Here is a 14,732-nt window from a genome sequence, read left to right as displayed (position 1 = left end):
AATTTAGAAAATGACCCATAATCCTGAGGATGTCATCTACTTTGGAAATATATTTTTCTCCATAATATAAACTGGAACTTGTATACTAGATTTTAAATGCACACACAAGAATAATAAACTAATTATTATTGAAAATAAAATAGTAAACCACCCATATGCTCTTTGAATTTCATATACTTGAAATAAGACAAAAAGTTCCACGATATAAAAGAGATACACACATGAACACTAGATAAAAAGTAACTTCCATTAGTGTGCAGAATGTTTATTTACCTCTGTATGTTATGTTTCCTAAGTGAAGGAGAGCTGCTAAAATCTTCATAACTTCCCAAATTTCTTGATCAGTAAACATCAATACTTTCATGGCTGCCTTGATTTCTGTGAAATCTTTTGCATCATTTCTGGCATCACAGGTAATACATTTACCCTAAATAGAGGAAATATTAAACAAACATAAAAGACAGACAATAACAAGGATTTTAAAATGCAAATCCATAATATCCACAAATAAATTTGTAAAAATTAGTAAAACAGATAAAGATTTTCATAATAGGACTGCCACAGAAAAATCAAACTGAAAACAAAAAAATAAGTCAAAGTGTATATCACGACGGCTGGTATGGGTATTAAAACTTTTACTAAAGAAAAATAGAAAACAATGTTGGTCAAAACGTTGTTCTCTACTTTATTTTAATAAATATTTTAATACCCATACCAGCCATCCTGAGATACACTTCTACTTCAAGTGGGTTTCTTACCATCATGAATATTGCATTTCATAACACTGTCTTAGTTACATGTAACATAGAATGTTACTTCACTTTTATTCTACCTGTGAAATGACATATAACATAACCTAATTCTATTTTTATCAACCATAAACAAAACATTTTACTGTTTTATCTCTGTGTGATATATATATGTAATACTGCATTTTCCTCTTTGATCTACACAATGCCTAACCTGTATCAGGTAATTATACTTGGTAGCTTCTTGAAGATACAAAACATGTTTTTCTTCTTTTGGCATTCCTGCTAACATGCAGTAGAAAATATGATAGTTCCTCTCTTCTTCAGCCTTGATTCCAAAAATAAGCAACAACATACAAATTAAAATAAAAAAAATAGTATTTAAGTTTTAAACTTTTCATTCATAATGCATACTTCACTAAATAATACTCTTTCCAGCCACTTGAGCTTATGATTAGATTCTAAAAGGCCAAGTACTTGTTCATAACCATAGCAACTAAGAAATAATCACATTTCAAGAATAATGTTATAGATTTGTGCTGCTGATGGAAATATCAGGTCATCCCATAAGTAATGTCCAAATATTTAATACAGAAAGTGCATCATCATTTCTGTCTTTATAGAAAGCTTTAATGACTAAAATATATAGTAGGACGTGTATAAAAATGTTCAGACAAATAAAAGAAACTAACCCAACTCCACTTTGTCAGATCATTAATCAAATAAACCCTTATGAAGATGGATGTGCACATTAGACATATAATGCTTTACGAGTTTAAAAAAGGCAATAGTGCAGCAGAAACTACACAAAAGATTCAAGGTTTTTTATGGTGCAGAGTCTCTCAATGAAAGAAAATGTTGAAGGTTGTTTCAGATGTTCAGATAAAGTGACTTACAGCTTAAGTAATGCACCACGTTCAGGTCATCCTGTTGAGCTTAATGACGACTTGCTGTTGGCTGCACTTGATGAAGATTGCGCTGACTAGTTGAAGAACTAGCACAAAAGATTAATTCAACCCATTCAACAGTTCACCATAATCTGCAGCAGCTTGGAAAGATGTCGAAACTTGGAAAATGGGTCAACCTTAGAAGAACTTCTCTGCACTCTCATGAATGTAACTCACCTTATTTTGGACAGGTTAGTGACTGGAGATGAAAAATGGGCATATTATAAAAATGTTAAGTGCCAAAGACAATGGCTCAGTGCAGGTAAACTGGCTGAAGGACAGCCCAAAATGGACCTTCACTCTAGGAAATTCTTGTTAAACATTTGGTGGGATATTGTTAGTGAGATCCACTTTGAGTTGCTGCCACTCAATGTAACAATTACACCTTTGTGCAAATTAATTGAAACAAGATGAAAAATTACAATATTTTCATTTTTTTGCATTTTATTTCTGAGAATCCAAAAATTACTCACAAATTAATACATGATATAACCGCCTTTATTTTTCAGAAGATCATTAATCCTCTTTAGCTTCAAGTCCATGAGTTGACTGCAATCTTTACTAATTTTTGGATCACGGTACCACACCTCAATTATGGCCTCAATTAGCTTATCTTTCATAGTACAATCTTTTCCCCAATAGTCTTTCTTTACAAATTGCCCAAAGATTTTCGATAGGATTTAAGTCCGGAGATTTTCCAGGCCAGTCCAGCACCTTTATTCGTGTTATAGTCATAAAATTCTTCACAAGTTTTGATGTGTGGCACAGAGCCAGATCTTGCTGAAAAATGTCAGATCCATCTGGAAATCTATTTTTCAATTCTGGAATGACTCTTCTCTGTAAAATTTCAGTGTACTGTGGTCCTCATATCATACCTTCTACGATATGTAAGCCTCCGACGCCATGGTAGTTGAAACAGCCCCAAAACATCTTCTTCAAGGGATATTTGACGAACTGATTGATGTGAGATTCTCGAAGTTTCTTACCTGGAGATCTGTAAACATGCAGACTTCTTTGACCCTGTATGAAGAAATGAGTCTCATCACTGAATAACACCTTCCTCCATTGTTCTTGCATCCAGTTCTTGTATTTCAGACCCCATTGATACCGTTTTTACTTATTGAGTTGGTAAGAAGTAGTCTTTTGACTGGTCTCCTTGCCCTTCGACCAACATCAAGAAGCCTACGACGAACCGTTGAAGAGCTGACTTTTATTTCTTTGACCTCCAAATCTCTTTTTATGGTGTCACTTGTCTTCCGTGGATCTTTCACACTCTCCCTAACCACATATGCATCGTCTCTTGGCGTTGTTTTCCTTTTTGGTCACATCTTCCTTTACCTTTCGGACTGATAAATCCAGCACTCACCTTGGCCTTGATCACATGGCTGATGGTTGATAGGATAACACCAACAACGTCCGCGATTTCCCTGTAAGTCATGCCAGTGTGCTCATGCAGTGTCACAGTCCTTGTACACTTTCTAGGAGTCAAGTCCATTGTGTATGATGGCTGAAAGACGACTGATTAGCAGTAAAACAAATAGCCTCATTTTTGAGAGAAGTCTAACGCAATTTTGAATGACGTAATATTCCTCAAAAGTTCATCATATATTAAAAAAAACACAGCAGGTCCAGCAAGCCTACATCAGTCGCCATGCTGAAAATATTGTAAAATGACCATTTGTTTCAATTAATTTGCACAAGGATGTACATCAGGCTTCTACTGTCAATAGCTAAAGTGCTTGAATGTTGCACAGAAAGAAAAGAGGTCTGCTTTGATCAATCGTAAAAATGTTGTGTTACACCAGGATAATGCATGGCCCCATATGGCAAGGATCACATCTGCAAATATTAAAGAGCTAATAACTGGGAAAAATTTCCACATCCTCCTTATTCCCCAGATCTTGCCCCATCTGAAGTTTGCAGAACTATCTTGATGGAAGAGAGCTTGGAACACTTGAAGATGTCAAAACTACCCTCTCTACCTTCTTTTCCTCAAAACACCAAGAATTTTATAGAAGTGGCATTCAGCAGCTTGTGAATTATTGGCAGGAAGTAATTAAAAATAATGGAACATATATTATTGATTAAATAACATTAAAAGCATTTGAAACCTTTTCTCTTTTTCTGAAGCTAAAATTGGGCATTACTTAAAAGATGACCTGATACTTCTAAAACTGTCCATCATGTTCAATTTGATGGCCCATGTTTACCCAACTGCTATTATTTATGACTGCAATTAACACCATATCTAGCTTTTGAAAAGGACAGAGAAATCAATCATGGGCCATAAATCTTAACATAACTTCCACAGAAACTCCAAGATATATATATATACACATATTAATGGACTTTAGTATCCAAAACCATATTTAAGCAGATCAAAAACATTAAAAAACATTATTGATGTGTCAAAAATATTAATTCATGTACAGATGTGTATTTTTGAACTGTGATAATTATATAAGAAAATGTGTCTAAGCTACACATACTATTGTTTCTCAGTGAATGATGTTCTTTATGATAATCCTAGTTACCAACTATTGCTCAGCAGTCCAACCTACACTGAAAGAGGCTTTGAATAATACGCTAGAGTACATGTTATTTAAAACACTTTGCATGCTTCCCAAAGTTCTTCAATTTTATACTGCTATCCACTTTTGGAAGCTCAAATCACACAAAGGAATAAAAGTTCATAAAAGATCCATATGTTGATTAAATTTCTGTGTCTGTGAATAGTCATGGCATGACTTCCCATTCCTTCTTGTAATTTTTAGAAGAACTGACAATTATTCTGGCTTGTACCAATGGTTAGATGCTTTTTCTTAATGAAGCCATAACTTACACACATTCATAAAATTAAGGGATCAAAAAGCAGCTTATTAGCCCATTAAGGATGTCCCTTCCAGCTTCCAACTATAGCCATCCTCTGAACTTAGTTAAATTTTCTGCCTCCACCACCAGTGAAGGTAGCTCATTCCTAAAGCCAACCCCTTTGTTTGAAAAATAATACTTTCTAAACTGCAGATAATACCTATGCTGGTAAAATATGCATTTTTGCCCACTTGTCCTATTGTTTTCACAACCAAACACAAAATAGTTTGATGGATTTATATTATCAGTACCCTCAGTAATCTTAAACACTTCAATCAAATCCCCTCTGACTTTTCTCCTTTTCAGAGAAAACAAGTTTAGAGATTTTAGTCTCTCCTCATAGGATGATCATGATCTTCTTTGAACCTTTTCCAACACTTCGATATCCTATTTGATACAGTAAACCACACAAAAAATCTTAATATCATCTGCAAACTTTTAATATTTTGTTAGTCATTCCAGAGTCAATCTATAATAATAAAACAATGTATCTGTTAATTTGTGTCTGTGTGACTGTCATAGGTCCAAAACTAAAGAACCCAAAAACCTGAAATTTTGCACAAAAATAAAGTGGACCCTGAGGATGTGCAACTGAGTATTATTACATATCCAACTTTTCTCTTACAATTTCAAAGCTTAAAATATTTTACATTAATATTCTCCTCACACATTAAGTGCTCTAGTTCACACACAACATTTGTATCTTCCTTTCTAGAAACTGAAGAGAACATACAATTTAATAAGTTTATCATCTCATAAACTTCCAAGGTCAGCTTCCCACTATCATTTTTAAGAGACCCAATCTGCATACCCATCATATATCTAAAAAATTCCTTATTGTTTGATTTAATTCTCAAAGTCAACTCTCTTTCCTATATAGTTTTTGCCCTTTTAACCTCCTTTCTAACCAGTTCTCTTAATTTCCTATAGTCTTTCCAGTCCTTATTATTTCCAGTAAGTTCACATTGCTTGATTTTATTATGTTTATCCCTAATACGATATTTTAAACCTTCACTATACCACACTAACTTTTTATACTCTGTCATCTTTTGTTTCTGTAGGGGTTATGCATATTCTGTATGCATATCAATTTTTCCCTAAATGCTTCCCACACCTGTTCAAGACCCCTACTAACACTTTAGTTCAATCTAATTAAGCTAAATCATGTCTCATTCCATCAAAATTGACTTTGCTGAAATTTGGAATCAAGATGCTATTCTTTTTCAATCCTACATAAAGTAAAATCTCAAACCTAATAACTCAATGATTGATTTACTAAAATGATCACCAACCACAACTCTGTCTATCAAAAGCTGATATTAAATCTATTATAACTTCCTCTCTTGGAGGTTCCATCACCAGTTGGTGTATTAAGGTATCCTGGACAATTTCCAAAAATCTATTCCCCTCAAAATTTTCCCAATCAATACTCCTGAAATTAAAATCTTCCTTTTCAAAATATTTTTTCAGCTATCATTCTGATCTCATTAATTTCTACATTCTGACCTGGTGGTCTATAATGAATCCCAATTACAAGAATTTCACTTCATACCCACTAACATGAATTCAAACTGATTCAACCTCAGTGCTGTTTGCTTTAATAAGCTCTAACTCAAAAAGGATGCAATCCACCCTCACATTTAAAGCTACTCCTAACCATTTTTTAATTTACTATCTATAGTAAATTATCTACAGCCTAGTAGTTTCAGATCATACAAAAATATTATTTCTTTACAGTGAGGAGGTGTAAGCATGTTAATCTGATACAATGAAACCACCAAAACCCTCTTAGAAAAGTTTCCATTGCCATTTTCAAAATCTTGTATTATACGGAAGACAATGTTATGTCACCTAGACTTTGCTGTAGTCATTTAAATAGGAACATGTTTCATCCAATGATACCACAAGCTTCCATTTGTCAAATGCCACATATCATTTATACAGCTTTTGAGAGTTACTTGTCTGTTCAGTGATGTGATTTACAAATGCAGCTGTTGTAGACCTAAATACATCCGAATTATCTTGCTTACAAATGTAAAGAACATTTTCATTTTACCTATGTTCCTGGATTACATTTATGCATACTTTTATAACCATGAAATAGGATAACTTGAGAATGGGAAGTCTTGTAATGTAATGATTTCAGAATAGGTCAGGTCATATCCACTGCTATCAGAGGCCAGAGAGGTGGCCATAGGCACAGATTGTGGCAAGACATAGTGAAATAAAAAATTCTCAATAGCTTTTATAGGTAAAACTTTTAAAACTGTATTATTGAATTAATGCTACTAAAATGTTTTGCTGAAAATTATTAGTAATACAATTGTGTAACATCTACCTTGTAAAAACCTTTGAATATATATAACTGGTTTGAATATTTAATTTCTGTACAGAAAGATTATGGAGAAATTTAGAGTATAAGAAACAATGAAGTAACATTAAAGAAGAAATAATCCTACAAATGATTTCTATGTTGTTACAATAGATTATAAAAATGATAATAGAAATTAATGCAAAGTGGAAAAAATTATACTAAATAACATCTTGTAGGTTTCTGTGTGATTTACAACTGGCATTTTTACTGGTATTATTGATCTTAAGACACTGCTGGTAAATTATTAGGTGTTCTAGTTAGTATCTAGAGAGGAACTGAGTAATAAACCAAAATGTCTGCCAATTTTGAATTGAAGATTACTCTCATTGTTTCTTTAGTTGTTTTAAGTGCAAATTTACACAGTGGGCTATCCACTTTGTGGCCATCATGGGTATCCAACTTTGATATTAGTGTTAAGAATCCTCAAACATACAGCTGAGCCACTGGGGTTTTTACATGTAATAATAAAAGTGCTATTACAATAATAATCAGAATTACTATACAAGAATAATTTCTCATTAAATATCCACATATATTTCTAAAATGTCTAATTATCAAATTTCATAAGAATAAAGAAGTGAAAAAAAGCAATGATTTATTTACAATTTTCCAATAACTGTTGGTACAAGCAAACAACACAAAATTTACTTACATTTCTTTTGTTAGTTCTTCTCATCTATGGTAAAAGTAATGCAGTAGCAAAGATGCACGAGTAGAATGAGAAATAGAAGTTAATTAGTAAATAGACCAAATACACCACAGTTCATGATCAACAAAAAGGCAAAAAGGATAGAATTTGTAATAATTAAAACATGCATATAGCATATTAAATATAATCAGGAAAACTATCTAATAAATTGTTCATAATCAGTAAACAAGAAGAATAAGATAAAAATGTAATAAGAAAACAAGCAAGAAGTACTGTGTACCATTTTTCAAAAATAAGCAGAATAACATACAGTTCATAGTCAGTAAACGTGCAGAATAATTTGACATGCAAATATCAGACAAAATGCAGGTTTTAGTCAGAAAACAAGCAGAATAATATCTGATTCATATCTAATATAAAACTGAATGCAAGATATCCAAGAAAAATGCAGAAAAGAAATAACCTCTGACCAGCAAACAAGCTTATTAAAATACAGCTCATAATCAGCATTTTTTTGGAATTTAATTCAAAGAATATTTGCTTTCATTTGCCATTTGCTTCAATGTTAGTTTTAGTTTTCTATCATACCTGACCAACAATTCGAGATTTTTCAAGAAGATACTGCTCAATTCTTGCTCCTTCAATAATCCCATCTTTGGTAAAATGGATGTCTATGTATTTACCAAACCTACTGGAGTTATCATTTCTAATTGTTTTAGCATTTCCAAATGCTGCAAAATAAATATATTGTTTTGTATGAATAAAAATTATCCTTAGCTAACAAGATTTAAGTACAAAATATTTTGTAACTACTTCCCAATATTTAACAACTTCTTCCTTAATTTATAATTACCTAATTCAAGTGAAAAGCTGCAACCATAATAAATGAATAACTTGTGGCAAGTCAGAATCAACAAAAAGAAAGGAAAGGTTTGTTCTTATAATGTAAATTAAATCACTATATTAATGTGGATAATTTAAGATAGAAGCAATAACAAAAATTCATAATATTGCAAGTTTAAGGTACTACAGGAAATCATTGGAGATAATATCATGAACAATCTTGCACTAAAAACGAACATTCCTCTTTTATTTATATCTTGTATATTAAAGCCATCAATTTTATGTACTTATTATGTAATAGCTTTATCTTAGTTTTCTTTTAACTGTACTCTAAACTCAATTACATTCAGATAATCATAAATAACTTAGTTGAATAACTTACATTAGACTATTGTTTCAGAACTAGCCAAAAGTTATGATTTTCTCTTGACATCATTGTTTGCTTATGCAGTTAAACAAGATCTAATTTTCCTTTAGATTTTGTTCTGACAGATACTAGCCTCCTCACACAGCAATGTGTGTATATCTATGAGATTTGCATGTTACAAGCCTCGACCTTACTCCCACCTAAAAATCGTGTGTTGAACAATGCTAGTAAATAGGAAGGCAACACAACCTTCTTGCACAGTAACTCCCCATAAGCACTTGCACAAAATATAACTTCTTTCTTAGACAAGGCAGAAATAAAGCATGACAAATGTGGGGAGAAAGGGTAGGATGGTGTGAAGAGTGAGTATCTATTGGAAAAAATTTTCAAAGAGGAAAAATATTAACTTCCAATATTATACTTCACCTATGGAAGACTGCATCTTGTGTTGACAAGGCTAAACTCTTTGACTAGATATAAACAAATGAAATAGCAAAATAGCCCCAACTATTGCAAGGATGGAAAAATTAGATCATATCATCCAAGCATCTGTACACACAAGCTGTTGGTAAACCAAAAGGTGTAGTGTGATTAGGGGTAATCAAACTGTACAGTGTGTGCTCACCTTGACTCAACTAGACAGACTTTTGCTGCAGGAGAAAGACATATGAGCTGTTTGAAGGGTGAACTACACTCCACAGATTCCACCATCCTGCATCCCACCAGTGCTGTGTGTCTCAGCCCACTTCTCACAGGAAAAGCTTATATGTATATGCAGGCATGACGTCAGAAGATGCCATGGACTATGTAACAAGTTAAAAGTGGCCTTGCTGAAATGCTACAAATGTACTGAGGAAAGTTTTCATAGAAGGTTCAGAGAAATTAAATCTGATACTAGAGAAACTGTATTTCAGTTAGTGGCATGTCTACAGCAATAATCTGCAAGACTGTTTGACATAGCAAGTGTGAATATAGTTCTGAGAGACTAGCATATCTACAGATACATAACAGTTCATGATCACATGTTCAACTGACATATCACTGTTTTTAAAGGGAAGAGCCCCCCCCTAAATAACGAACAAAATGATCAAGCTGGCAGAACAGCATAAAAGAAGCTCAAAGAGGAAGTTTAATTAATAAGTCTAAGAATAACCAGTTTAAGTAAAAACCACTGATGGCTAACCAGAATCAGGAGTCCACCAAATGTGACAGGATGTTAAAAGACAAATGGGAGAAGAGATGTTATATTTGTTATATTGAGGCACATTGCAAAGAAGTACAAGTCCATCACCAACAAACAACAGCAGAAATCTCAACATAAAGCAGATGGAGCTACCTACAAAGATGACGCTGGGAAGAAACAGAATCAAGAAAGCATGTCAGATTCACCTCAAGAAGAGAGTGTCGTTTCCATAATTGATCAGTGCATAACTAATGGTTAGCTCAAGATATCAAATGGATCAACAGTGCCAGTAGTGATTGGAGCATGTGATAAGCATCAAGAGGTGGCAGCAAATCACAACATGTCAATGGGTATAGAATACATCAGGAACATGAAAGTAAAGTTCCTATGAGACACTGGGTGCATTAGTGCAACAGTGAAAACCAGTCTGATTTGTTGATATCAACAAAGTACCTCTGTGTGTGTCAACTAATGGAACAGTGAGAAAATTTCCAATAGCAAAAATAAAGGCAGTAGACCTTGAGGTCATGTGTATGAAGGCACCCACCTATAACTTGTGACCGGAAATATACCAGGCAGTAAATGTTTGGAGGAACAAGAGAGAAGGAAGATGGATAAAGCATCTTTAGCCACCAGTAGAGCTCAAAAAAGATGAGAAAATATGAATTCAAGTTCCTTCAAGTATCAAAATTCAACATCCCAAATATAGATCTGCAGAAACACAGGAGAAAAACATTTCACTGCAGAATCTTTGGTACATTGTCAGAGAGAAAATCAAAGAAGACAAAGGGGAAAGAGACTTACACAATACTGGAATGGAAAGGAATGCTGTACTGGATCTATCAAACCAGTTATACTGGAAAATACCCTTTTGCAATGGGCTTGATATAAAACACACGAGTTCATCTACACATTTGCACAAGTTAAGTATTTACACTATAACTTTGGATACAGTACATATATCTTCACAATATTTGGTTGATTTTTGGTAAAGATTACAAATTTTTTAATGAAATATTTTTACTTAATTTGTTTCTGAAAATATAGAGTCTGTTTTGTTACCACTATGAATGCAAAGTGATTTCATGTTATAATTAAAAAACTATTCTTCATCCCAAAAATCTCAAATATTATTTGTGTAATCTCTAAAACCTCCTAAATACATTTAAAATATTTGTTTTCAGTAATACATTATATTTTATGTTATTCTCTATACCCTCACTATGTGTGGTCCGTCACTTGACCATCCTTGTAACCATCATAAAAAAAATTAGAAAATATATATGAATTATGCTTTCTTTGTGTTGAATGACTACATATTAGAACATGAAAATACAAATCTTGAGCCTAAGTTGTTCGAGTCTCACAAAACTATATACTTATATATATATATGTATATTTATTATTATATTGACCTTCCAGTTATGCATAGCTAACATTAAATAACTTACACTGATGTGGTGCACATGCACTCATTATGTATCCAATAATATAAAACTGACCTTTAGTCTTCCCTGTCTTGGCTCTGTTTTAACAGACTAATATTTTGTAATAAACAGTAACATTTCAATTATTATACATTATATATGTATATCGATTATTACCATTTAGAAATAAATTATTAAACTTATTTTTCTTACAATATAAAACAATAAATCAAGAAGTAAAGACAACAATTATGTCTTCTTACTATAACTTTTGAACTCGATTGCTGCTGGACACAGGTTGCTAAGCCTTTTAAAATTTTGCATAAGGAGGATATCAAACAATATTTTTTAGGTTTTAAATATACAGTTGAATAACCAAAAAAATCATAAATAACTACAATGATACCATGGAATTCCATTATAATTTATTAATCTTAGTAAATAAGATGTATTTAGGTTTAAAAAATAAGAAACTTCAAACAGACTTAAGACACAACCTACCATCTCAAAATCTTGGTTCAAAGGAATGTGTAAGCCTTTTCCCAAATTAAAATGGTTTACATGTTCTACATAATAATCACTAGAGAGACATTCTAAGCTATCAGTTGGTTATTCACATGTCATATATTGAAGTAAGTGTATATAAGGAACCATTTCCAAAAATGCAAAGAGATGAACATGGCTACTGTTTCTGATTCAGTACATAAGCCATATCTTAGCAAAATAAAAAAGATACGAGGTTTTTATTTTATATTGTAGCTTGATAATATTAGTAATTTGAGTTCCTAATTTGTATGAAACTATAGATTCAGTGTTTTTACATCACAAACATCTAATTTTAAACAGTGCTGCATTTAACATACCATGTGACTCTTAGTAATCTATGTTTAGATGTGCTGTTCTAATATTTACTTTAAAATTAAGAAGTTAACTCATATATATTATTAAAGTTTGAATTATAATCCACAATTTGATTCCAACCTATTGACATAAATTCATAAAATAGTGGTTCAATAAAATTTTGAATGTAAATCAACAAACACAATTACATGGCCTCTGACCTGTGATCCACTTCAAAAGGGTTAAACAGGTCAGGTGGCATCTGACAAAGGAAAATACCTACAGGTAAGGTAGCCAATGTGCCACAGGGTAAAATGATTCTCATAGAAGTGATGTTTAGCAAAGTAGCTGTGGACATTATTGGACCAGTAGCAACTGTTTTTGACAAGGGCAACCACTATGTGCTAACAATAATTTACTATGCAACATGTCATCCAGGAGCCATAGCACTGCTAAAGATAAAAATAGAGAGATTGGCAGAAGCTCTCCCAGAAATGTTCTGTAGAGTGGGCTTTCCAAACTGATGAAAGAGGTGTGCAGGCTCACCAGTACTAAGCAGCTCTTTATCAACCCATAAAAAACCATAGATGTTATGGACTTTCAGAGATATTTAATTGAGTTCTAAAGAACATGTTGAAACATATATGAGCCAAGAGAGACCACATGACTGGGACAGGCCCCTGCAGGCAATATTATCTGCTAATCCCACAAGCAAGTACTGGATTTTTATCCTTCGAGTTACTGTACAGAAGAACAGTGTGAGGCCCAATGCAAATACTGAAAGAGTCATGGACAGAAGGAAGTTAAGTTAGTGAAAATGAAGTTACACTGCATTATTGTTAGTTTGGCTGTAACAGGAAATATTTAATGTGAGTTTCCCAGTAGCATTGTAATAATAGATATAACAAATAATAAGGTGTTCAAAAGTAACTGAACATCCTGTGTGAACTTTACAAAAAAAAAAAAAAGATACAATTATTTTAAGTTCTGGCCACAACTGTGATAATCCATGATGTATTGTAAGTGAATCTATAGTAGATTGTGCAATAAGAAACAGAATAAAAAAAAATTATCTTGTCAATTGATTTCTACAGTAACTGAACCAGCTATAAGAGAAGTATTTAAAGCTTTAGATACAAGTGTTATAATAAATAGTGAAACAAATTTTTGTACATATGTCTGACTTGTTTTGAATAGATATTTCTAAGGACAAATGCATTGTGCACTCTCCATTTAGTATTCAAGTTTACCAACAAGTCACAGGCATCCACTGAAAAGGATTTCATCCTACTTATATAACAACCTGACATTGTACACAATGGTAATGAACTCTTTTGGTCCACCACTCTAGCATCTAGAAAGTTGTAATTGGCAAAGGTGTACTGTGCTCCACTTGAAGGATGGTGCACTGGGAAGTCCTCAAAAAGTGCCCCGGATCTCCACTGGATACATACTGGAAAGGTCTTTTACTTCAAAATCCTATTTTTAAAAACCAGCAAACACAAGGTAAAGAAGTAGGTAAGCACTTCTATGATAATGGCTTTTTCCATGATAGTCAACAAAATGGTATGGTCTGGATCAAACAACTGAATACTGTGAATACCATGAGGATACTTCTGGTGGTCTTGTAGAACACCTTAACTCAATAGTGGACACTGATAAAGTCAGGGTATATGAATCAAGGACTACTGTTACCCCTAACCTGATGTGAATTTTGAAAAATAAACATATCCCTGGAGGCAACACCAGCCACTTGGTGGAATCCAATAAAATGGGGAAAGGGCACTGAAAAAGAAATATTTATTTACCCTTTTCAAATGTGTTCTGTATCTATATGGAAGAACCATGACTAGATGGAGTCATAATCCTGCATAAGACAAAACAGACAGATGACAAAGATAATTCCCACATGGATGTGTGAAGATTCATCCACATGCCATTCTAAAGTTTGGTGAAAATTAAATGCAAGAGAGTGAGATAGATGAGAAATATGATATGACAAAATACAAAAGAACAATCACCCTCTCAAATAATTGAAGTGTGAGGAAAAAAGATCTAGTCTGAAAAGAGGAAGTAGGGTAAAAAAAAGTGTTGGAAGCATAGATGGGATATACATTGGAATGACAGTGACTATAAGCGTAAAAAGAATTAAATGTGTTTTTAAAAGAAAGATAGAAAAATAAAGTCAACAGCTAGAATGAAGCTCATAGAAGAACATGTAAAAACCACATCATAATTCCAGACATATATGGAAATAGGATGAGGATGCCATTAAAGAAAAAAGGTTGGACCAAAGTGAAGAGGATAGGAGATACCAGGCAACAATGGAAAAGGTAAAATATTAGAGATAAAGCTGCTCAAAAACCAGCAATAAAAGAAACAAGCAATCCATGGTCAGACCATATGAAACAGGCCAAAAGGTGGGCCATGGTAGGATGGCTTGAAATAGGGAAAACACAAATTGATTAACATAAAAAAAATA

At 33.0% G+C, this 14,732-nt stretch overlaps 1 protein-coding gene across 8 annotated transcripts in view; it reads right to left on the bottom strand.

Moving 5' to 3' along the window:
- The window catches only part of LOC143232331 (myosin-VIIa-like), a 163,724-nt gene that overhangs the window by 93,788 nt on the left and 55,204 nt on the right, over positions 1–14,732 (bottom strand). For 6 of the 8 annotated variants that reach the window (XR_013017498.1, XM_076467609.1, XM_076467614.1 and 3 more), the window contains 4 exons: positions 8,179–8,321; positions 7,594–7,617; positions 964–1,077; positions 274–427 (listed from right to left, as the gene is read on the bottom strand). Coding sequence is in view for 7 of the 8 variants with exons in the window: in XM_076467609.1 (XP_076323724.1) it covers positions 274–427; positions 964–1,077; positions 7,594–7,617; positions 8,179–8,321 (435 nt within the window). In the remaining variant the exon portion in view is untranslated. The remainder of the gene's footprint in view (positions 1–273; positions 428–963; positions 1,078–7,593; positions 7,618–8,178; positions 8,322–14,732) is intronic. The other 2 variants (XM_076467613.1, XM_076467615.1) reach the window with 1 other exon arrangement.

This window comes from Tachypleus tridentatus, chromosome 11, assembly GCF_004210375.1.
Source record: "Tachypleus tridentatus isolate NWPU-2018 chromosome 11, ASM421037v1, whole genome shotgun sequence".
Classification (NCBI taxonomy): domain Eukaryota; kingdom Metazoa; phylum Arthropoda; class Merostomata; order Xiphosura; family Limulidae; genus Tachypleus; species Tachypleus tridentatus.
This window is presented reverse-complemented; position numbering and strand designations above follow the sequence as displayed.